General features: G+C 42.5%; 1 protein-coding gene across 3 annotated transcripts; it reads right to left on the bottom strand.

Annotated features, from left to right (window-relative positions):
• Nucleotides 1-70: 70 nt before the first annotated feature.
• Nucleotides 71-22,341, bottom strand: IMMT (inner membrane mitochondrial protein). Of its 3 annotated transcripts, XM_081837979.1 has the most exons (15): nt 22,187-22,340; nt 18,337-18,410; nt 17,429-17,615; nt 16,509-16,632; nt 14,846-14,977; nt 13,363-13,449; nt 11,665-11,801; nt 10,968-11,071; nt 10,521-10,656; nt 8,318-8,447; nt 7,187-7,201; nt 5,592-5,815; nt 4,498-4,629; nt 3,383-3,512; nt 71-1,053 (listed from the first exon to the last, which is right to left on the bottom strand). In XM_081837979.1, exons 1-15 carry the CDS (start codon nt 22,226-22,228, stop codon nt 446-448), a joined length of 2,262 nt encoding a protein of 753 aa, XP_081694105.1. In that variant the 5' UTR covers nt 22,229-22,340; the 3' UTR covers nt 71-445. The 3 variants fall into 3 exon arrangements, with proteins under 3 accessions (XP_081694105.1, XP_081694106.1, XP_081694104.1); XM_081837980.1 differs by lacking the exon at nt 7,187-7,201 and having other exon boundaries at nt 14,888-14,977; nt 22,187-22,341; XM_081837978.1 differs by lacking the exons at nt 7,187-7,201; nt 13,363-13,449; nt 14,846-14,977; ... (2 more) ...; nt 18,337-18,410; nt 22,187-22,340 and having other exon boundaries at nt 11,665-11,795.
• Nucleotides 22,342-23,456: the final 1,115 nt, after the last annotated feature.

The raw sequence follows: 23,456 nt of genomic DNA, 5'->3' as shown, positions 1-23,456 counted from the left end.
AAACATCCTAAGAGCAACTATTTTCTTTCAGGATACTACTTATCTAAGCAGAAATGGGAGGAAAAGCAAGTTGGTGGGTTTAACACCATTTATTTAAGTGCACCAAGTGGGTGAATCAGTAATAGAGGTTATAAACATTATTTTGGTTGGCTCACAAGCCTGATCAGTTACCTGGAAACTTAAAATTTTGTTATGCAAGTTGCAAAAAAACATTCCAGACATGATAAATGGCTGAGGGGGGGGGGAGGGGAGATACAAATGCAACCGGTGCTAAGTGAGAAGAAAACTAGAGACAGAACACCACGTCTTGCCAAGTGACATCACAACTCTGGTACGGTTTCCAAACCTCCTAGATCTAATCCTTTGGTTTCCTCCCCGGCACTGTTAACGAATCTTGCATTTGTGTGGTTCTGAAGACACGGTAGCCTTGCATAGCTCATCTGCATCAGTCCACCTGAGTTGTTCCTAAACCCACAGCAGTGGCATAGGCAGTCAGGATATCCACCACTTGTTTTGCCTCTAGCGTCATCCGAGCTTCATTCAGCCAGTCCTGAGCCACTCTCCTGGATTCCCCTTTCAACTGATTGACAAACTTAGCTGCCAGCTCCAGGTCTCCATGTTCAATGCAATAGGATGCATAAGAGAGCAACTTAAATGTGTCCAGGTCTTCGGGGCCTAGCTCAGAAGGCGGCTTCAGCTGCTGAGGGTGCATGAGGAGAAGCGATTGAAGGTAAGAGAGGAAGTATTGATACAAGCTGTTTCTCGTTTCGTCTATCAAGGCCACCCTCTTCGCCAGCTTTTGGACAGTGTGGAAGCGTGCCCTTAGTGCCTCTTCCGTGTACACTCCTCGACTGAGCGATTCCCGCGGAAGCGCAGCTGTTAAGGCCTGGGTGAACGTGTTGTCAGAACAGCTGGCCTGGATGGCTTCTACTGCACTCTCCAGGGGCTCGGTGGGGCTGTCTCCAGAAGCAGTTTTCATACTTTGCTTCAGAGCTTCAACCGAAAGCCACAGCTGATGGGCCTTCCTGGCTTCCTCCTCAGCAACAGCATGGCCTGTAACATAAAATCCCACAGTGGCTTAACAGAAAGTCCACTTTTAAACAGTGATTAAGTGGCTCATACATTAGCTCAAGAACCCCAACAGAAGTAACTTTGTAGGGTGAGATCAGTACAGTGGTACCTCGGGTTAAGTACTTAATTCGTTCTGGAGGTCCGTTCTTAACCTGAAGCACCACTTTAGCTAATGGGGCCTCCCGCTGCCGCCACACCACCGGAGCACAATTTCTGTTCTCATCCTGAAGCAAAGTTCTTAACCTGAAGCACTATTTCTGGGTTAGCGGAGTATGTAACCTGAAGCGTATGTAACCCGAGGTACCACTGTACTTCAGTGCATGGCTCGGACAGAATGATGGCTTGCAACAGGATACACCTGAGCCAGTGACATCACAAGTCAAATTTCATATCCCATGCGCTGCACCAGCTCTCAAATTAAGGTGGGCCTCAGCTTGCTTAAAGCTGTTTATGTATAGCAGGCTCCGCCAACCTGTCTGTGGCTGTTGGGATTTCTAGTCCAAAGCCTGGGGGAACCAGGCTGGCAAATCCTGCTGTGCAGACTGGTCCTTTGGCAGCCTGCAGGAGCAAGCAAAGCATCTATTGAGATCTGGCCTTTCCAAGGCCTATGGATGTTATCTGCAGAAGGGAAGCACCTTCCCACCACATTCTGTCATAGAGAAGAGGAGGAAAGTGTGCCTGAGCCTTTGCTGATTTCGCCTGGCAATTCTCTCTTTAGTGGCTGGAGATTACCGTATTTTTCGCCCTATAGGACGCACTTTTCCCCCTCCAAAAATGAAGTGGAAATGTGTGTGCGTCCTATGGGGCGAATGCAGGCTTTCGCTGAAGCCTGGAGAGCGAGAGGGGTCGGTGCGCACCGACCCTCTCTCACTCTCCAGGCTTCAGGAAGCTATCCACAAGCCTTGGGAGCCCGTGGGAGTTCCCGCCGGTCGCCCCAGGCTTGCGGATAGCACCCTGTTCTGGGGGCTGAGGTCGGGGGAAGCTCGGGCTTCCCCAGCCCCGCGCCTGGGGGGGAAATAAATTTTTTTCTTTATTTCCCCCCCCCAAAAAAAAAACTAGGTGTGCCCTATGGGCCGGTGCGCCCTATAGGGCAAAAAATACGGTAACTCTTGAGGCCTCCCCTAAATACATCACATACGATGAAAAAGAACCAGAGTTATCCAGGTCTAGCATTTTCAGCTTGAGTGTATCACATCGTTGCAAAGTCCTTCAGCCCGCTCCCAATTCACAAAGGGTCATGCCAGAATTTTGGTGTGGAGCAGACCCTCTGAAATTAGCAAGTTAGGTCCAATAAGGTCAGTGGTGTATTCAGTAAAATTCGTTCTGGAGGTCCATTCTTAACCTGAAACTGTTCTCAACCTGAGGTACCACTTTAGCTAATGGGGGCCTCCTGCTGCTGCACCGCCGCATGATTTCTGTTCTCATCGTCTGTAACCTGAAGCATATGTAACACAAGGTACCACTGTATATATTCTGAATTAAATAATTAAATGGTACTACCATGCCTCGGGTTACATGCACTTCAGGTTACACACGCTTCAGGTTACAGACTCCGCTAACCCAGAAATAGTACCTCGGGTTAAGAACTTTGCTTCAGGATAAAAAAAGAAATTGCATGGCAGCCCCATTAGCTAAGGTGGTGCTTCAGGTTAAGAACAGTTTCAGGTTAAGAACGGACCTCCAGAACAAATTAAGTTCTTAACCTGAGGTACCACTGTAGTTGAATACCATCAGCAGCAGAGAGCTGCACATGAAGCAGAGGGAGATCACAATTTGTTCCCACAATCAGTGCAAGCGGTTGCATCTGCCTCTTTGTGTACAACAAAGGGATCAGCTACAGGGACTGCCTCTCACCATTCCAACCAACCATCCAGGTTCCAGGGCTTTGGCATGCTTGGAGCTAGTATGATAGATCAGGGTTAAAGGTAAAGATAAAGGGACCCCTGACCATTAGGTCCAGTCGTGGCCGACTCTGGGGTTGCGGCGCTCATCTCGCTTTACTGGCCAAGGGAGCCGGCGTACAGCTTCCGGGTCATGTGGCCAGTATGACTAAGCCGCTTCTGGCGAACCAGAGCAGCACACAGAAATGCCGTTTACCTTCCCGCCGGAGTGGTACCTATTTATCTACTTGCACTTTGACGTGCTTTCGAACTGCTAGGTTGGCAGGAGCAGGGACTGAGCAACGGGAGCTCACCCCGTCTTGGGGATTCGAACCGGTGACCTTCTGATCGGCGTCCCTAGACCAGGGTTACTCAATCAGAAAACGAAATTAGCCAGACAGCAACACTCCTGTCAGATTTCCCATACTCACTTTCAACGGCCTGCTCAATTCCTCTCAGCCTGGCATAGGCTGTGTTGATGTCCAGAGTGAAATTGTCAAGCTGTTCCTGAGTAAGGCGTTTATACTGCATTTCTTGTTCACTGAGTTTTTCCGACAAGTCCTGAAACCAAACACAGTATCAAAATAAGATTTCATGAACACTATCATCTTCCCAAGGTGAGTACACCACAATGTTAGAAATTGAGATATGAAAGCTAGGAGCTAAACAGCACCTTAAACCTAGGTTATGGGCGCCACAATGGAGTGTCTAGGTGCACTTTTTTATAACAATACAAAGCTGAAAATGAATGAACTGCAGCTAAAATCGTATGTTCATTTTTCGCATCGTCTAGTTCTCATTGTAAGACTGCAAAAAAATATATACTTCTACTGCCCACCCCCTTAATATTCTTATGCGGGTCCCTTCTCCAGTCTTCAGAAAAAGGTCCTCAGTGGCAGTTTTCTAAAATTTTAAGTGCACTACTGTGCCCAGAGCTCAGAAACTGCTCACATTAATGAAATTCCCTGTCGCAAAACACGCCTGGGAGCTTCGAATGCTGCTACACCAGCCATCATCTTCTTAAGAACCATTTCTAAAGATGTCAGATTTTTAGTGCCTATTTGAGAGAAAAGAAAAAGCCACACTACAACAAAGAATTATTGCCACCTTTGTGCCTAGAATCGGATTTAGGTCATCGAGTATGTAATAAAACATATTGTCCCACATATACTTGGAATTAAATAATGTGTTTGCTGAGGTCAGCGGAAATAAATCTACAAATGCACAATCTTAAGCACTTACATAGAAACAACTTCAGCTTAGATCAATGGCACTTCTGCATTATCATGGCTGGGATCAAGATTTTAAGAAGGCAATAACAACAACAACAGCAACAGCAACAGCAACAACAACAACAACAACAACAATTTAATCTTTATACCCCACCCATCTGGCTGGGTTTCCCCAATCACTCTGGGCAGCTTCCAACAAAAGATTAAAAATGCATTGAAAATACATTAAAAAGGCAAGTCTTTTGAGACTATAGTGAAGCAAAACGCTACACTCAAAGCCAACGGACCCTTCACAATCATATCACAAATCCCACCTGGTCAAATTGCAGCTTGAGTTCTTGCTCTTGGATTTTGAGCACATCTCTCAAATGATCAGCATGTGCAGCAGCCTGCCGGCGGAGCTGAGTCCTCATTTCAGTCTCCATTACTTCTCTGGCTTCTTCAACCTGCCAAAAAGTCACTAGCAGTCACCACTTTGTAGCCTATTGGGGCCAATGTAATTAGCTGATCTTACAGGGAAAATACCCACACCTGAGCCACTGGACAAAGAGCAATTTTATCTAAGAAATGGGACCTATCCCCTAAGAGATCTACAAAACCCTGGTAAACAGTGCTGTGTCACGTGAACTAATACATTGCTGAACTTGTCGCTACAACAACCATTTTGAAATTTCTGACTGCCTTTTCCATCTTTAAAAAGAGCTAAGAGTGCTTTTGAAAGCAAAACAGGCTTAAAATGAATCTGTCCTCCGAAGTCTAATTGAAAAAGTCACAAAAGCGAAAAAAGGTGTCTCACTGCAAATACGCTGGGGAGGTTAAAGGGAGTGCATACAAGAAAACAAGAAAACTTGTTGAACACTTTCTTATGTTTCCTTCTTTTACAATAAAATGCAGGTACATTATTTTCTTAAAGGAGCAACTTTTTCGGGATTTTTACAAGACTTATTAGTGACCGAAGAAGACAGTTAAAAAGTTTTTAGATGGGTGCATGGTCATACTGGTTTGATGATGCACAGAGAATGGCCTTTTCCCATAAATTTGCCAGGATCTGCACCTTATTTCTGAACAACCCGCATCACAGCAACTGCTTAGCTGTCTTGGTTGCTGCAGCCAGCTCCACTTATTAATTGGTCCAAATGCTTCCCTTGACTGTGTCTGCTGGTAGATGGATCTTGTGTCTAAGGTGGGTCCCTGGGCAGCGCAACCGAGTAACTGAATGTACTAAAAACCTATTGAGAACCAGATCCAGAGTGTACAAAGCTGTACGGACATCTGCTCATATTACTCAGCAGAATTAACGTTCTGTGTTCTTCCCTTTCAAACGACTAAAAACATTGTGTGTGCAGCTGCATGCATACAGGCCCAGAGAATGCTCGCGACAAGACTGGAAAATAAGAACAGTGCTTACCTTCTTTTCCTGTTCAGTTTGGATTTCACTCTTATGACGTTCTAGTGCCTTTGCCACCGCTGACTCAAAAGCTTTTTTATCTTCCAGTTTCTGCTTTTCTAGGGCTGTCTCAATGTGCTGCTGTTCTCGGACTCTCAACTCCACCAGCTCCTTGTTGAGTTGGTCTATACGTCGGTGAGCATGAGCAATGAGAGAGTTCAAGTCGTCTGTTGTCAGCTTGCCAGCTGAAGAGAGAAGACAGTTAAGATACAGCAGACTGTAAAAAGGACACCAGACCTTTATAATCTAATTATCTGCATGAGCAAAACAGGTAATAGACAATATTTTAAACTGATGTGATTGGTCAAATATGACTGCATATTCCCCTTGGTTCAGAACACGGGATAATGCTGTTCATTCAAAAGAAAGCTACCAGGTCGGAAACCCAAGAGGGGTTTCTGTGCTTTTCAAAGAAAATGTTCACCAAATTAAGCTTCTCTCATTATAGTTCTTATACCTAGAAGCAGGACGTCATCTGTGTTGAGTCTAAAATTTCAGGATAGCTTTTGGGGCCTGGGACTAGTATTAAATGAAAGGAGGAAAAAGGTGATGCCCACTGACCTAACCAAATAAAAGCAAAAATATACTTTACAAGTGTACTTTCTTACCCAAAGATCATCTCAAGCAAAACAAAACAAAAAACAAAACAAAACAAAAATAGCATATACTTTGTGGGTTCATGTGAAAAAGAAAGGACAAAAATTGCATTAGTGGAGGGAGCTTAAATGAGGGATTTCTAAACGGTCTCATGGAGTCAACCAACTACCGTTAAAATGATGTTAAGAAGTAAATTTGTGCACTGTACTTTCATTTCTCAAAGAGCCAAATGAAACACTGGAATAGCTGAAAAGAATACTGCAGCAAATATTTTGGGATGAAAATAAAGGATGAAGTCTGCTGGCAAACACAGTCATGTTAAAACTGGTTTGATATTGGAGGTTCTTACAGCACACAAGTATCTAGTTTATCCTAAGCAAGCCTCTCTCCAATGTCAGCTATAACTTAACGTTGAGAAGCATGAACCACCCAATGCATAGTATTTGTGTAGTATGTACATGCATGATATACAAGATGGGTATTTACTGCAACATGCTCCCCACTGGTCAATTTGCCTAGTCTACAGAGGGGTTGGTGTAAGCAGAAACAGATGTTTTGGGGCTTTAATAGCTGACTCTTCTGCTATAGTAGATTTTCTCAAAGGGAATGAAGGTTGGTGGCATAGGTCTAACAGTGACCGTTTTTTACGTTCAGTCCTACATTCCAGCCATCTGTAAAACAGTCATCTGCAGACAGCTTAAGGATATGTTTTTACTCAGGCCACCATCACATATAACTAGAGGTGCACTGATGATTATCTACACTCACAGCCTTGTGACTGTCAAAACAGATCATCTTCTTTTTAGTAACACACCAAACTAGAGCCTCTAGTTACTCTTAGAAGTAAAAAGCCAAACAATTGAAGCAACCTGGATACATGTACTTGCCATCCCATTCCCAAGAAGAAATGCACAAGGCACACAGCGTATACAGAAAGCAGAAATGAGAAAAGAACTCACCGATATCAGTTATCTCTGCAAGAGAAAATGGAAGGTTTGGAAAAATTAAAGCATGTCCACAGAAGCAGATCAACGAGCCGTTAGAAGCATGCAGGAGTGGAAGAGCACAGATGCAAGCAGACAATTCAATCATTAATAAAGAGTATACTTGAAAGTACAGCATGGAATTGCTCATTTCATAAAACCATTTGGGCCATGCTGAAGTGTGGAGGCTTACAATAATCTAAGTTAATTACAGCCATTAATTGGAGAGGGCGAAGGGCGCCTGGTGTTTCCCCCGCCCCCAAGGTCTTCTGTCCTTCAGAAAAGCTTTATCAGACCCCACCAAACTCAAAAAGCCCAGATTTCATGCACTTTTAAAAAGTGCGAACAGTGCTAGAGTGTGCATGCTGATACCCACCTTGAAAATATTATTATACTCCCTTCTGAGGAGGTACAACTTAGTGTCCCAATTCAGATAAACTGAGAGCACAGGCACACAATCCCTTCAAATGTGTTATTCAGCCATTGATTATCTGTTATTCCTTTACTCTCTTTCTATTAAATACTTAGATGAGAGCAGAGTGAAGGAAACAAACTCTCATAACTACTGTTCCAACAGAAATGTGTTCTATTTATTAAGGAAATGTACATATCCCGCCTCTCTTGTTTTTTCTGTAAAACAATCAGACTTTATCTTGGTTAACGAACACACTTTTTCTTTTACTTCTAATTTATGGTTTTTAAATGCTTTTAGCTTTTCCCCATTTTAATTTTTGACCCCAACCCCCTCTGCTTATTAAAAGCTCAAATATATAAGGCAGCAAACGTTTTAGCCATGCCCAATTTATGTGTGACTGTGCACCAAACCCGTAAGTTCCCAAACAAGGACCACTATAATATAGTTGATCAAAGTGACAAGAGAGCCCTGCTTGCAAAGGAACAATCAAGAGCTCCCTTTAAGTTCCTAATTGTTCCTTTGTAAATGTCTGTACCTGCCCCCACACCTGACATCACATATTATGTTAGGTGTGTTTTGTGAGGAATGGGCTCCTGGGCCAAATTGGGAAATCAATGAAAGTTTTATTTAGTGCTCTAAACTTTGGCGTACCAGTAGAGATGGTCAGGACCACAACTAAACATATTACTTACTTAGTCCCTTCCAACCAGACTGAACTTCTGGAGTAACGCTATCAAGCTCTTTCTGAAATTCTTCTCTTGCTTTGGTTACAAGTTCATGGTACTGAGTTACTATTTTAGCTTCTGACTGGGCTGCTTGAACCTAAGGAATAAATAGAGAAAAGGAAAAAATTCTTAAGGCAGGCACTGCAAATATTTCTAGCTGGCAAGATAATGAAGATTAAAAATGAAATACAGTGGTACCTTGGGTTACAGACGCTTGTGGTTACAGACTCCACTAACCGAGAAATAGTACCTCGGGTTAAGAACTTTGCTTCAGGATAAGAAAAGAAATTGCATGACGGCGGCGCAGCGGGAGGCCCCATTAGCTAAAGTGGTGCTTCAGGTTAAGAACAGTTTCAGGTTAAGAACGGACCTCCAGAACGAATTAAGTACTTAACCTGAGGTACCACTGTAATAGTCTAATACTCATTCAAATTCATTAACCACTCTTTACAGACACCAGAAGTCACTGCATTACATACACAGCTGGAAATTAGGGCAAAGGTCTAATTGTAAAAGCATGTAGTTAAAGCAGGGAGGAGTACTTGCAAGGGCTTTTATACAATATACTCATCTGAATGTACTTAATGTTCAGAGCGGAAACAAAATATTTGATATTTTTTTAACTTGAAAGACCTAAACTAGGACAACTACATTTGCATTGCATATGGAATCTAATAAAAGGAAGGAAGAGGAATCACATTTCAACAGAAAGCCTATACAGGCAGACATTTTATCCCTCTTAAAGACAGAGGAGATAAGGAACAGGGACATTAAAATACTGCATAGCCACTAACTGGTTCATTAGTTTAAACATTTTTACTCTGTTTGGTACATTACAAAAATCAGAACCAAAACACATTTTTTTAAAGTTACAAAATAAGAGCAGCTAAAGCAAAATTGGCACAAGTCTTGCCTGCATATATTTGGCAGTGAAAAAACCAGGAAACTCAAAATTAGCCACATTTTTCCATTTCATCCGATCCAGGAAACAATGATTACTGGCTTCTGAACAAGCCAGGATATTCAACTAAGGTTTACTATTAGCTTCTTCCAAAGTTGGTAACCATGGTTTTTCCAATTTGGGTGAATGGGGGGGTTACAGTTAATTAGAGGCTTCCTACTTGTTTGGTGCAGAGGAAGGAGCAAAGCGGCTCCATGCACAGGCAAAAGGCTTGTGCTGTTCTCAGCTTAATAAACAGATTACCTGAACAAGCTTACTAAGTTAAATCACAAAGAGCAGTTCTAAAAAGAGATGTAGTCTCTCCTGTTTCCAGAAGCTTAAGAGACACATGCACTGAGAGCTACTGTGCCTGATCACAAGTGGTCACTAATACTTCATTAGCAAGCAGCCGTAAAAACCACAGCCTACAACATTGATTTTGAAATATCTTAAGGAGAGTGACAAAGAGCTGAGCAAATACAGGTAACTCCCAATTTACCCAGAAGTTAAATTCCAAGGCACCACACATTCAAGTGAAATTGCGTATATATGAAATATAATTGAGAAATTCTGCAAACACCCTGTTCTGCCCCCACCACGCCCCTTTCGGGGTCGCTTCCAAATTCGGCGCAATACGTATGTGCAGTTGCGCACATATTGAACATGCATAAATGAGAGGTTGCCTGTACACAAAAAGGTTCCCTGAATCTTAGGCTTGAGGCCAAGAAAAATCAGCATAGTGCCATCTCTCTCTGAGTATAACTGTGCCTTTATGTGCTGTACCCAGTGATTTTTTTCTGGGAGGACACATACCCCTAAACATTTTGTGAATCTAAGTTTGGCCTCATTGAGGGGCAGTATTTCAACATGAGTAGGAAAATGAGAGTACCACAAACATTTTTTTAGGGGGGGGGGAGCACTGGCTCTACCCAATGACTATCATGCCTCAAGCCCTGTACAACTCATATCACAGATTCTGCCAACGTAAAAAAGTCATAAGACTTTTTCGCCACTCTCTACTTCCTTATGGTTCAAATACAACAGTTTAGAAGATGGGGTTAGTTCTCAGATGCTCTGATATCCCAAAGACAATCTCACAAGTACTCAAGTGCTCTGTTATATTCATAATGTGAATAAATATCCAACTGGAAATCATATTCATAAGCATCCAACTGGATATTCATAAGCATTCAATTGGAAATCATTAAAGCTAATTTGGCCAAAGTTTACCTTTTTGACGACATTGTCCAGATCAACAATCATATGACGAAGGTTCTCTTCTGCAGCTTGGATGTGAGGCTTGGCCCCAGGAATCTGAGACTTCTTGGCACCATCAATCACTTCCTTCGTTTTCTCCAATTCTTCTCTAAACAGAATCAGAAGCCACCAATTAGCTATATTAATATTCACTGTCTGTTAAAAGAAAAACGTGAAATATAAAATCTGTCAGTCCATGGCATGTTTGGGAGTGCTTTTGGGGTGAGGGCTGAGCCTACCATTCCTAACCACTGAACATCAAGCTTGATGTCTGCATAAAAAGCTATTTTACGTGCATAGCCCCATATTAGGCTCTATTAGTCACATTTAAACATTTTATTATTATTTTTATCTTCTTAATTTCATAAAATCCCATTGTTTGCTTTCTACCGGATTCCTGCTGAAGCTAAGAAATCTTACTTGGCTTTTAAAAGGACGTCAGCAGCTTCATCTACAGCTCTTCTGCGATCCTTCAATGCTTCCTCCAACGTCCTCCACTGAGTCGCCTTTTTATCACTTGGAACCTAGCAAAATGCACAATCAGCCTCAATTTCTCAGGTTTCTAACTGCTTGTTAGAAATCAGCACACACTTACACAAACTGCCAAAAATCTATCAGATGCCTCCTCATCTGATAAATTCTACACGTTTACAAAGAACATGGAAAATGATTATAGTTTGCCATCAAATTTGTTGTGCAACATGTATTTTTACAAACGTTTCTCTACACAAGCAGAAAATAAGTCTGCACGATGTAACACAAGCAGCAGAAAAGGAAGATCAGACCTACATCATGCTCTGATGAAGCAGTATATACAGAAACAAGTAACTCCATCCATCCATCAGTGAGTAAAAATTTCCAGGTATCATGAGAGTCACCTTCTCAGATATAGTTGAAGAAACCAAAGTACAGTGGTACCTTGTTTTGCAACCACTTTGGATTACAACCGTTTTGGATTACAACCATTTTGGATTACAACCACGTCAAACCCGGAAGTGTGTGTCCCTTTTTTTAATTACAACCCAATTTTTTTGGATTACAACCCATTTCTGGGGGGGAGGCCCCATTGGAAAAAACGCAGTAATTAAAGTAATTAAGCAAACACACACACACACACCTCAGAATTATCCATAGCCTCTCTTAACTTCTGGGCATGAAGATTGACAGCCTGCACGGCAGCCTCCTGGAGTGTAATCGCATGCACGGTTGCACGAGCAGTGCCATTCAAAGCACTTTCCAAGGTCGCTGCAAGAGCTGGTGAGAGAAGAAGTAAAACAATTTGGCTTGTCCACTTCTCACCTTGCATAGCACGGTTTTATATTTCCTTCTTCCCATAGGCGTCTGGTCCACGCCGCTGGCTCAGATTATGGCAGCTAGGCTGCTTCGGGGGGCAAACTATCCCCCGTTTGTGCATTTGCATTGACTGCCCAATCTGCTACTAAGCCAAGTTCAAGATGCTGGAGCTAACATATAATTTACTGTATTTTCTTGATTAAATCTATATACAACCCTTCATCTGAAGATCACAGGGCAGCTTACAGCATAAAAATGCAGAATCAAAATTAAAGAAACAAACTCCCACACTTTGAAAAAGGCCACAGATTTTTTAATCAGACAAAGGCATAGTTATAGAGGAACATTTCTGCCTAGCGCCTAAAGATATGTAATGAAACAATGTAATGCTCCCTGGCGACAGCATTGTACGAATGGGGAGCCAGCACAGGAAAGGCCCATTCACAGGTTGCCACCCTCCAGACCTCTCATGGAGCAGGCCCATGAAGAAGGGGCTGAGATTATGATCACAGGATCTGGGTTGGTTCATATGGGAAAGGTAGTTTATGTATTACAGTGGGACCTCAGTTCCCAAACAAAATCTGTTTGGGAAGACCACTTGGCTTCTGAAATGTTCGAAAAATGAAGCGTGGCTTCTCATTGGTTGCAAGAGGTTCTTGCACTCAGCAGAACCTGCATTGCATGTTCAGGTTCCGAAAAGCATTTGAAAACGGAAGCATTTACTTCTGGGTTTTTTGGTGTTTGAGAACCAAAACGTATGACAATGGAGGCGTTCGGGAACCGAGGTTCCACTGTATGGTCCTGAGCCACACATATAACCATGTACAGCTAAGGACTAGGTTACTTAAGAGACCAGGTTATTCCTGTATACCCAGGTCATTGCAGTCTGCAGGAGAACGTCTCCTACAAGTTCCAAAAATATGATAAACCCACTCTACAGCAATTTGGAGAAGAGCTTTCAGTGCAGCTGCTCCTATTCTGTGGAACAGCATTCCTGTTGAGATATGACATGTGCCCACTATCTGCACTTTCCAGAAACAATTGAAGACATTTTTTGCTTTGATTGGCTTTCAACTGAAAGACCTGAGGGAAAGCATTACTGCACGGAGCCTAAGCTGCGAGTGAATGTAAGGTGTGAAACTGTAAAACAGGTTCCACTGCTTACATGACATAGCAGTTAAGGGCAGGAATTGAATAATTTGTAAATCTATACACCAAAATAAGTTGCAGTTACATTCCGGGAGGGCAGAAGAATGGTTAGAGATGCTTCCGCTCCAAAGCAAATTGCTTAAACTACTGCAACCCAGACATTCTTCATAGGATTTTTCTGAAAATGTGGGCAAAGTATACCCTTCCCTAGGTAGATCATTTTCATGCCAAGACGAAGCTGACAGGGCAAAGTGAAATTTTATGAAAACAGCTTTCAGCTTCAAAAAACTAGCCACCTTTATACACAGCTACTCTTGCAGCTGAAAAGCAAGCCGAACTTGAAACTGCCACGGTATACTGTTTGCCTACATACCAGAAACCTTCGCTTGTTCCTCTTTATCTTGCTTTGCAAGACGAGCTGCAACCTCATCAGCTGGCCTCTCTTTTACACGTTTTTCACCTAGGTATAAAGGTTTACATTTTAATAAAACACTGAAAACCAAGATTGATAGAAGTTTATTCACAAGGCAGCTATTTCCCTGTTAAGAAACAGGCGAGACGTCAGTGTTCTAGAAGTGTATTTTGCCAACAAACTGATCTCATGGAGCTGGTCATGCTCCATGATTAAACCAATCCACCTACCGTATTTTTCGCTCTGTAAGATGCACTTTTCCCCTCCTAAAAAGTAAGGAGAAATGTTGTGTGTGTCTTATGGAGCAAATGCAGACGGGAGGCTCTGCTCAGCACTCCCTTTAAAGAGCCGCGTGGAGGAAAAGCCTCCAAGAACCGCACACATGCTCCGTGCACTCTTTAAAGGGAGCGTGGCTCTTGGGGGAGCCTTCATCCTCCTGCCCGGGAGAGGCTGCGCGCAGCTATCCCATAAGCCAGGACAGCAAGCAGGATCGCTGCGCTGCAATCCCGCTTGCTGTTCTGGCTTCTGGGATTCTGGAATTTTTTTTGTTTTCTTCCTCCAAAAACTAGGTGCGTCTTATGGTCTGGTGCATCTTACAGAGCGAAAAATACGGTAGCAATAATAAATTCAGCAAGGTGACAATGTGCTCGGCCAGGACATTACATTCAGAAATCAGCAAGAACTTAACACTATAACGTAACCACCCATGTTCCATATTTCTGTTTGCCTTCTGACAAGTGTAATACAAAGAGCCCCAGCCTTCCTCTCTTGCTTCAAACTGGGGTCATCTCTGCACCAATTCAGAACTTTGAAGGGCTTAGTGAAACAAAAGAGAAAACCCCTGCCCACTTCAAGGTAGAGGAGTATGCTGAGACAGCCCATTTTGGTGGTGCGTTTTCCTCTGGCCCCAGAAGGCAAACTGGACCTGACTGTTGTGGGCAGCCAAGATGCTGAGGACACCTTGGTTAGTTAATGGCCAAAATGATTGCCTGTTCCCATCTCCAAGATATGGACCTGAGAAGAAACTGTCTTCAATATCCCATGGAGTTACAGCATGAGGAAGCCACCTGTGGTTTCAACTCTACAGTCACTTCCTGACCTGGGAGTAAGCTTTATTGGGCAAAGAAAAATGGCTTTCTTCCAGAGAAACATGTACTGTATTAAGATTGTTTGAAGGGCAGGAGGAAGGTCCTTATAACAGAGATTCTGGCTAAGCTATTGAAGCCAGTCAAAATGTGTTGACCGCTGGTGAATTCTATCATCACTTACAAATATATTCTCTTTTCCTTCATGTATCTTGATTAAAATTTGATACGGCCACAGAGGGAACAATGGAACAAACAAAGGGATTCATCAGAATGTAACTCTAGTTTTGCAAAGTTCTTTTCTTTCAGAATTTCAAAAGTAAAGAGGCCAGGAGTTTGCAAAAAGAACCAAACAATACCTAGGTCAGGAGGTTTGTGTTTTCCTTCAAGAGGCGCATGACTTTTGCTCTGTTCTGTCTCCTGCATGCCTGGAGCTGGAACGGAAACAGCTTCACCTGTTGCTGAAATTATCTGAGCCGCTTCTGAACATGCTGTAATTATCCACATGCAAACATAAATTAAAACCATGACAAATTTTTTATAAATTGACATACCATCTGAATGGAGTAACTTTTGAAAAAATGAAATAATTTGAAGATTCTGAGCCTCTTTTACTGCTTTTATTTGGTCCTTACTCTTCTTTCTTGAGGTTTTTGAAAAACTTTATTCAGAACCACAATTGTTTGCATGAGTCAAACGGCAACACCAATGAACAAAAAACAACAGCAAGAACTATATGACAGCCAAAGGAACATAATATTCTCTGCCAGTGCATAAATTGTATAATATAGAAAAGGGAAACCATCAGTGTCGTATTCATCAGACAGAGGTCTGATGGAATATGCAAACAACGTGAGATGATCGTGCCTTCCTGGACACCCCAATCATTAATTACTTTTCCAAAATGAGTCATGTAGTGCTGATATCATCCTTGTACTATCAGGCTTATTAGCATGAAAAATAAAAAACTTCATTCTGCAAAAAAGACATCCCATTCTACTTGCCCTTCAGACATGTGGATTTGATGTCTAAGCTTCCCAGTGTCTATTTTCCAAAGTTCACTATACCCAAGAACTACAGTAGGGGTTCTATTTCACTTCCACAGTTATGTTATCACAAGTCTGGCTGCGACAGGTATGAATATCAAATCTGTAAGTACTATAATCACCCACCCACAGATAAAACAATGAAAAAACATTCTTTTTCCTGTTTCAACAGTTGTTTGTCCAGTTACAATCCTGATCTCTTTAGTATCTCATCGCGAAATCTTTCTACCTGGGGGCATTCCCACCTCAAATGAAGATAAATGCCATGCTGACCACAACCCTTCCAATTTTGCCAAGCACATGTCAATCTCACCAGGCTATAAACAGATCAGCTGGGCATAAATTAAAAGTGAATGTCCAAATTAACTGGCTTATATCTCTCTCAATTGTTCCATAAATGGATGGTGGTGATATGGGAGTCTTTACACCAGTACAGGCCTCATTTTCTATACTGAGTCAATACTGTAGACGGATGAATTATTTAATACAGGTGTCAAGAAGAACCGCCTGCTGAAAACGTTTTTTTTTTCAATGTGCTTATCTAGATTGATGATTTGGTTACATGTTTCATTGTGTTTTTAGAAGTTTTTAATGCTTTTACAATGTTTTACATGGTTTTTTTTAAATTGTATTTTTATTGCAGATGTTTGCCTTCTTGGCTTCTTTCGGCGGAAGGGTGAGATATAAAATTTAGTAATTTAGATTGCCATGCTTTCTGCACCATATGAACACAACGCAGAATTTTGCAACTGTATGTGAGTTTTTGGAAGGAAAGGTTGCAAAGGAACATTCTTTAATCCTGCAGCCAATCAGAAGCTGCACTTTGGTTTTCAAACGTTTTGGAAGTTAAACGGACTTCCGAAACGGATTCCGTTTGACTTCCAAGGTATGACTGTAGTTTCAAGTTCCAAATCATAAATTGCTCATAAACAACTCAGCCCCCTCCTGCATATTTTTATAAGGTATCATATCTTACCTTCTTTTTTCTCACTAGCAGCTGAGGGTTCCTCTGTTTTACTCTTTGCAATTTTGGCAGCAGGCTGTTTAGATTCTTTCATTACCTCTGTTACAGAGGAGATTTTCAATGGACCCGACTGTATCTGTGAGTAGGGGGGGAAATCTCAGTGAATTGCATACTATGAAGAATGCATGTAAGACAGATATACCACTTAATTATGCAAAACTCCTAGACTGGGGTGGATAACTTGTGGCCTTCCAGATCTTGCAGAATTACAACTCCCATCAATCCCACCCTGCACAAGATGGAAGAAGCAGTTTGGGGCAGTGTAAGAAAAGCAGAAGAGAAACAACATTTCAAAGTGACAGCATATCCCAAGGCTAGATTATCTCTTTCAATGCGCAGCATGTCAACACACTGAAAGGTCGTGTGCACATGTGAAGGCACTCACAAAGGGCGCTCATTGTCAACACGAGACTACAAGGGGAACTGAAGGCACCTGTCTTCTCTGAAACTAATAAGCAAGCACTCTCTCAGAACTGGAATCTGACAATTCGAGGACCAGTTTATCCCAATGAAAAGGTGTATAATGCTATAAAAGTGTGGCAGTTAACCAACATATTTTGATAGGAGTAAAAGAATCAGGAATAGAAGTGTGCAAACGCAGCTTTAAACAGCATACATTTTAAGTAAGATGGCAGTATATCTTCATAACCCATTAAATCACAGCCTCTTTTAGTACACCCATGAAAAGCTTACAACAAGAACGCTGACCCCAGCAGTTGAATCACTGTTATGAAGCCTGAGAACAGTGAATAGGATATCCAGCTTTTTAATCAATTAGATTTCTCAGTGGCATTAAGTGTGCAAAATCTAAAGCACAACTTAAGAATTGGAAAAATGACAGGTGTGTTATTAAAGCAAGGATAGAAACTTACTGGCTTCTTTGGTGTTGGAATACTAAAAGAAGGACCCAGTACCATGTCAAAGACGTTGCTGGAATAAGGGATGGTCTTCTCTACATTTTCTCGGAAGCGTGGATCATACTTAGCATATAAAATAGTTCCGCCTACTCCTCCACCAACAAACAAAACACTGGCTCCTATGATTTTGCCTGCAGAGACACTGTTTAAAAAGAAAATCCATGCTGATATACAACAATAAAATTATAGTACAAGTCAGAAAGCATCAAGGATTACAGATGTTCAGTACCTAGAGCTACAGCTGTCTAATACTTTCTAAGCCAATTAAAATAATGTCGGCCCTTTAATTAAGGAGGCTGAAGCAGGATATGCAGAAAGGGATTTAATACAAGACACTTAGATAGACAGGACAGTTGTAAATAAGATGAAGATCCTATTACAGTTTCTATTCCATTACACCACCCAGAGATCCTTTGATAAAGGGTGGTATATAAATTGAATAAATAAATAAAATGTTTAGCCTTGTACATTTAATAAGCCCAAGGGCTTTCTCTAACACCTTGGGCTCCTTTGGGAGGAAGAACAGGATATAAATAAATGTAATTAAAGTAATAATGGTATAGTATTCAGGCGCTGTCAAAGCCCCATTAGGGCAGAAGCCACACAGCTCCACAATCTAGCCACCACACATAAATTCCTTTCACACATCTACACCAGCTGGTGACATGATGTGCAGAATGGCCTTGGCTGATCTATGTGGAGGGGGCACGAACTTGTGGCAAAAGACAGTCTCACACTTTATTTATTGTTCACTTTTTTGACTCAATGAACAAAAAATGCTTTGCTAGGCACTGGTTTATCTAGCAAAAGGAATACCCCACTGAGGATTTAATTTTTTTTAAAAAGATGATGAATCTACCTACCCAGATTCTCCAGATGTAGCATATCCACGACCCAGACGTAATGGACGGACTGAACTTCTGCCACACAGACAAGTCTAAAGGGAAAAAAAGAAACTTGTGATTAACAATGGCTCCATTCAAGCCCATTCCACGTAGCTCAAAAAGAATCACAGAATCATTGTTCTGTTGCTGCGGCTTTGCTTTTTGTTAAGAGGAGACTTGCAAATAACATTATCTCATTATCCCTTCTGCCAACACATACCCATACAGAAAATTGTGGCCCACTCTGAAGGAACACCAACCATTAATGTTCTTGTTATTTAATAAAACTACCTTGTCTGGTCATCTGGAAGCCATTTTTATTTGCCACAGGTAACCAAGCAAGTGACTACTGATACAGTTGCATTAATACACTTAAACAAACTGAATAGTGTATTTATCTAACTAACTCCATTGCAAGATCATGAAATACTGTAACCTCAGATCCAGACACGCTAACTGAAAATTATACAAAGCAGATTACATTTTATCCCTCATTTCACGATCTTAAAAAGCTTATGAACCATATTTACTATTGAGAAGAAGTCTTGCAATCATGATATAACATTATCTCTTTTCAAGAGATCTCTTTCAAAACGATTGATAAATTGAGTCACTCTGAACAATATTGGAATCAGTTTACAGAACCTAAATCGATACACACACAAAAAGCTTGCAGGATTGTGGGTTGTAAATATTGGCATCTAAATATTAATAGCAATATTAAATTCAGTCAGACACAGGTTAGTTTTAAAACTTAATTAGCTAAAAACTGCAACAACTTACTGAAATTAGAATTCCCTTCACTGAGCTGCTGCAATGTTATATAGAATATTCACACATGCCCCTGATATTCTGGCAATCATTTTTAATATATCTAAAAAGGTTTGCCACTAACAAGCAAATATCTTTCTGTGGAAAAACCTTTTTTTTAATAAAAAAAAAATCCCCACAGTATTGTAATATTGCTTTACAAGTGTTGGCATAACTCTGATTTTCCACAGGAAGAACAGATGCCCAAAACCTTCATTAAAACCATATGTGAAGTTAGGAAATAGAAAACTCTGGAAGTCTGTGTTCCATGACACACCCTAGCTCAGGAGTTTCCATCAATTGAAAACATAATTTTGAAAATGCCAGACAGATTGGCATCCAGAATTTGAACACCCACGCTCAAAAGGTCATAATTGGCATATAGTTGTGAGACTTTGATGGCTTCAAAATAGTCACACAATAAAGTATTTGGTCAATTTGCGTGAAGGCTTTTACTCTGCACGCTAAGCTCTGTTGTTTAATAGCTTGTATTTTCCAGCCCAATGTACCCCAAGGGTGCCCCAGAAACCTAGAATACAGAAATGCAATAATCTCACTTTACAATTCATTCAGTTATATGCAACTTTATAGTGCACAGGCCTGAACTTCTCTCTCTGCTGAACTGTACAAATGATTATAGACCAGATGGTAAGATTAGCTTGTAATTGAACAGCAAGAGCAAAACATATGAAAGTTACTTACAGTGTTTAAAAACATATTTTGAGTACTTTCTAGAGAAGATCAGAAAATTCAACAAAATGACATATGCAGCCACATGCACATTTACAGAAGTCCCACTAACATTTAACATGAGTTACACCAAAGTATGTCTAAACTGGCTATGTTTTACAGTACAATCCTATGCATATTTATTCAGACGTACGACCCATTATGCTGAATGGGGCTCACTGCTATTAAGCGCATATAAGATTACAGCTTTGGTCACAGTCCCAGATATTTTCACAGCTGTCTCTTTGAATTTCCCTTTTTGCCTTCTTTCTAAATAAATAAAAAAGAACAACTCTGCAATAAGCAATCTGGGGCTTCATTCCAACTTCATCTTTGAGTTCCTTTTCTAACAGGATTCACAAAAAGAACACTTTAAGAACACCCACCAAAGCTCTTGCTCCACTAATCTAAAGACCAGAATTCAGTGGGCAGGAATAAGCGAGCAAGTGGGGCTCTTCAATTGTGGCACCCCGACTGCTTGATGGAACACCACATTGTCCATTTTTAGAATGTTAAAAACAGGGCTGATTTCAGTGGGTGTTCTTATGGCAAGGTCTTCATCGGCATAATCCTACATATGTTTACTCAGCAGTTAATGACACTATATTCAGCAGGGCTTACATCTTGGAAAGTTTTAAGTATGCTATTGTGTCTTTTTTCACTACCACTTTAAGCTGTTCTTTTGGATGCATTTTTTTCATGTGTTTTTCCCCTTTTAATACAGGTACACTGTTTTATTGTTCGCCATTATCTTAAAGCTTATAAGGTGCTCTGAATTCACATTACCGCAGAAAATGTGTGTGTGTGTGTGTGATATTATAATGATCCAGTGTCATCTTTACTGGTTACCAATTTGTCTCCGGCCTCAATTCAAAGTGCAATTATCATTGTTAACTTTAGAAGGCATAAGTCTAGGACCAGTTTATTTCAATAATAACCCATCAGAAAGGAAACTCCCCAGGCATTAAGATCTACCTCTGAGACCCTGCTCTGAGTCCCCCACAAACATTAGAAATGTGGTGTGTGTGCACAAGAAAATTTTGGGTTTTTGTTTTGTTTTGCCGTTATGCTGTCCAGAATCTAGAACCTACCCTGACAGAAGTTTATCTGGCCCAACTGCTGCATGCTTTCCAGCAAGACTTTGTTTCAACAGGCATTTTTGGATGCTGCTTCTTAAATGATAAACACGGGCTGTTTGCATTGTATATTTTATCATTGAAAGCCACCTTGAGTTCCATGATAGAAATGGTAGGTATACCTGATTGCAAAAAAATAATTTTAAGCTTTGAAGAAAAACCCAGCAAGTATGAAGCTCCAAAGCCACTACACTTTCCAAAACTGTTACTAGTTAATTAGAATAGTAGTTTCAAGATCTCTAAATGGATAATGACAGAAGAAGGTGGGGCAGCCAGGCCTTGCTCTGCAACCAGGCGCAGCCCTAGAATCTCTTTTTGACACTGTGGCCTGCAAAACAAAGAGAAATTGCATAATGTTTTCTGCCACCAAAGCCTGCTTAATATGTATGAGGAAGCAGACTTTCCAGCACACTTTTCGCCGCAGATATTAAACGGTGTAATCTTTAGGACACAGAATAATTAAAGCAAGGTCATGTCCTTCTACCAGCTATGAGAAGGGACTTGCCGGCTTTAAAAAAAAATAATGGATCAGCGCTGCTTGCCAAAGGACACACCTCTGGAAGCCAGTTCGCTGCTTCACGTGAAAACCCCAAGAAGTAGTGAGGGAAACCCGTGGAGGCCCTGTTTCTGGGTTTAGAGGTGACATCCAAGGAGCCTACAAGACCCAGCAGCCCTCTCTCCGGTGGCGACCCTACGGCAACTGGGAGCGCCCATCCACAGCACCGCCTCTGCACGCGAGCACGCGTTCTCACGAGCGTGTCTTGGACTCCGGTTTCGCTCTCTTCCGCCCGCCTCTGAGGCAATGAAGAACTACCAAAGCCCCGGTTAGACTTGCAGCCACGTATCTAGCTAGAGATACGGATAGAAATATAGAGACCAGACCCAAGCGTCCCGCAGTGCATGATGGGAAATGTAGTCTTGGATTTATTCATGAAAAGAAGACAAACCACGCGAGTCGTCCCGGCTGCCGACGCCCCCGGCTGCTCCCCCACCCCCAATATGGGCAGCCAATGGGCTCCTTCGCGGGTCTTCCCTCCTCCTCACGGGCCAGGCGCGGGCTCACGGGCGCCCTTCGCCTCCGTCACGCGCGCGAGGAGGCTCCCGCCGCCCGTTCGTTCCCGCCCCCCCCCTCACGCCTTTCTGCTTCCCCTCACCTGAGCCGCTGTGCTCCCCGCGCGGTGACAGGCCCGCAGCATGACGCCGGTTCGCTGAGGGAGGCGCTCGACGGAAAGCGGCGGCAAAGCGAGCCTCGGGCCTTACGCTGCGTGCGTGCTTGCGCGCATGCGCGTCTTGTCTCCGCCCCTCCCCGCTTTGCGCGCAATCGCTCTGAGGCCGAGCGCCTGAAGAGGCGGGGCTTGCGGCTCGCCAATCCGGACGGAGGGGGCGGGCGGTGCGCGAGCGAGCGAGCGAGCGAGCGAGCGCTTCTGTGCCGCGGCGGCCAATCGGAAGGCGAGCCGCCGTCAGCCCGCCTACCTAGGCAGCATATAGAGCAACAAATATAGAGTAGGCGCAGCCTTTCGTTGTCTGTGTGTTTCTGGGTCCTTAGGAAAAAGAGGCTGTGTTCTTTCTCCTGCTGCTGGACTGGGGCGGTGGCTGCTGGTTATGGGGAAGTTTGCCAGTATTTTAAGAAAGACGCTTGATAGCTCAGTCGGTAGAGCATGGGAATCTTAATATCAGGGTCGTGGGTTCGATTGCTGCATTGCAGGGTTTGAGCTATAGATGTCCCTTGTGGTCTTTTTCCAACTTTGCAACTAGTGAAGTGCCCTTTGAGGGTGTGTGTTTTTCTGCAATCGAGCGGTATAACATTGTTATGTACTGAGTTGAATAGGATCCAAACTGCAGCAGTCTGATTGGTCCTAGAACAATAGGCTCCAAAAGGCAGCAGTCTGATTGGTCCTAGAACAATAGGATTCAGAATGCAGCAGTCTGATTGGTCCTAGAACAATGCAGCAGTATGATTGGTTAGCAGGAACCACCCAATCATGCTCCAGATAGAAGTGAATCCACAACCTGATTGGCCTACAGTAGAATCCTGGAATTAGCCAATCATGTGCAGCCCATTGTGTAAATAATGTATATAAAGCAGATACTTTGAGGGGGCATTCATTCCTCCTCACCACTATGAGCTGAATAAAGAGCATGAAATCACTTTGCGACTCTGAGTATATTTCACTGGCGACGAAGGTGGGATCCCGCTGAGCTGACTGCCACACACAGCACCGCAGCACCGCCACCTGCCGCACCGCTGCCTCGCACCGTGTATCCAGGCTTCAGCTCCGGGACACAAGGAACTCAGAATGGCAACTGACAGCAGCTTCTCGCCATTCAACCCAGAATCTGGAGACTGGGAAGCGTACGCCTCCCGTTTCACCTTCCTCCTAGAAGCCAAAGGGGTCACCGATGAAGAAGACGCCAAGAAGAGGG

This window comes from Podarcis erhardii, assembly GCF_964252035.2.
Source record: "Podarcis erhardii genome assembly, chromosome: 13".
Taxonomy (NCBI): Eukaryota; Metazoa; Chordata; class Lepidosauria; order Squamata; family Lacertidae; genus Podarcis; species Podarcis erhardii.
This window is presented reverse-complemented; position numbering and strand designations above follow the sequence as displayed.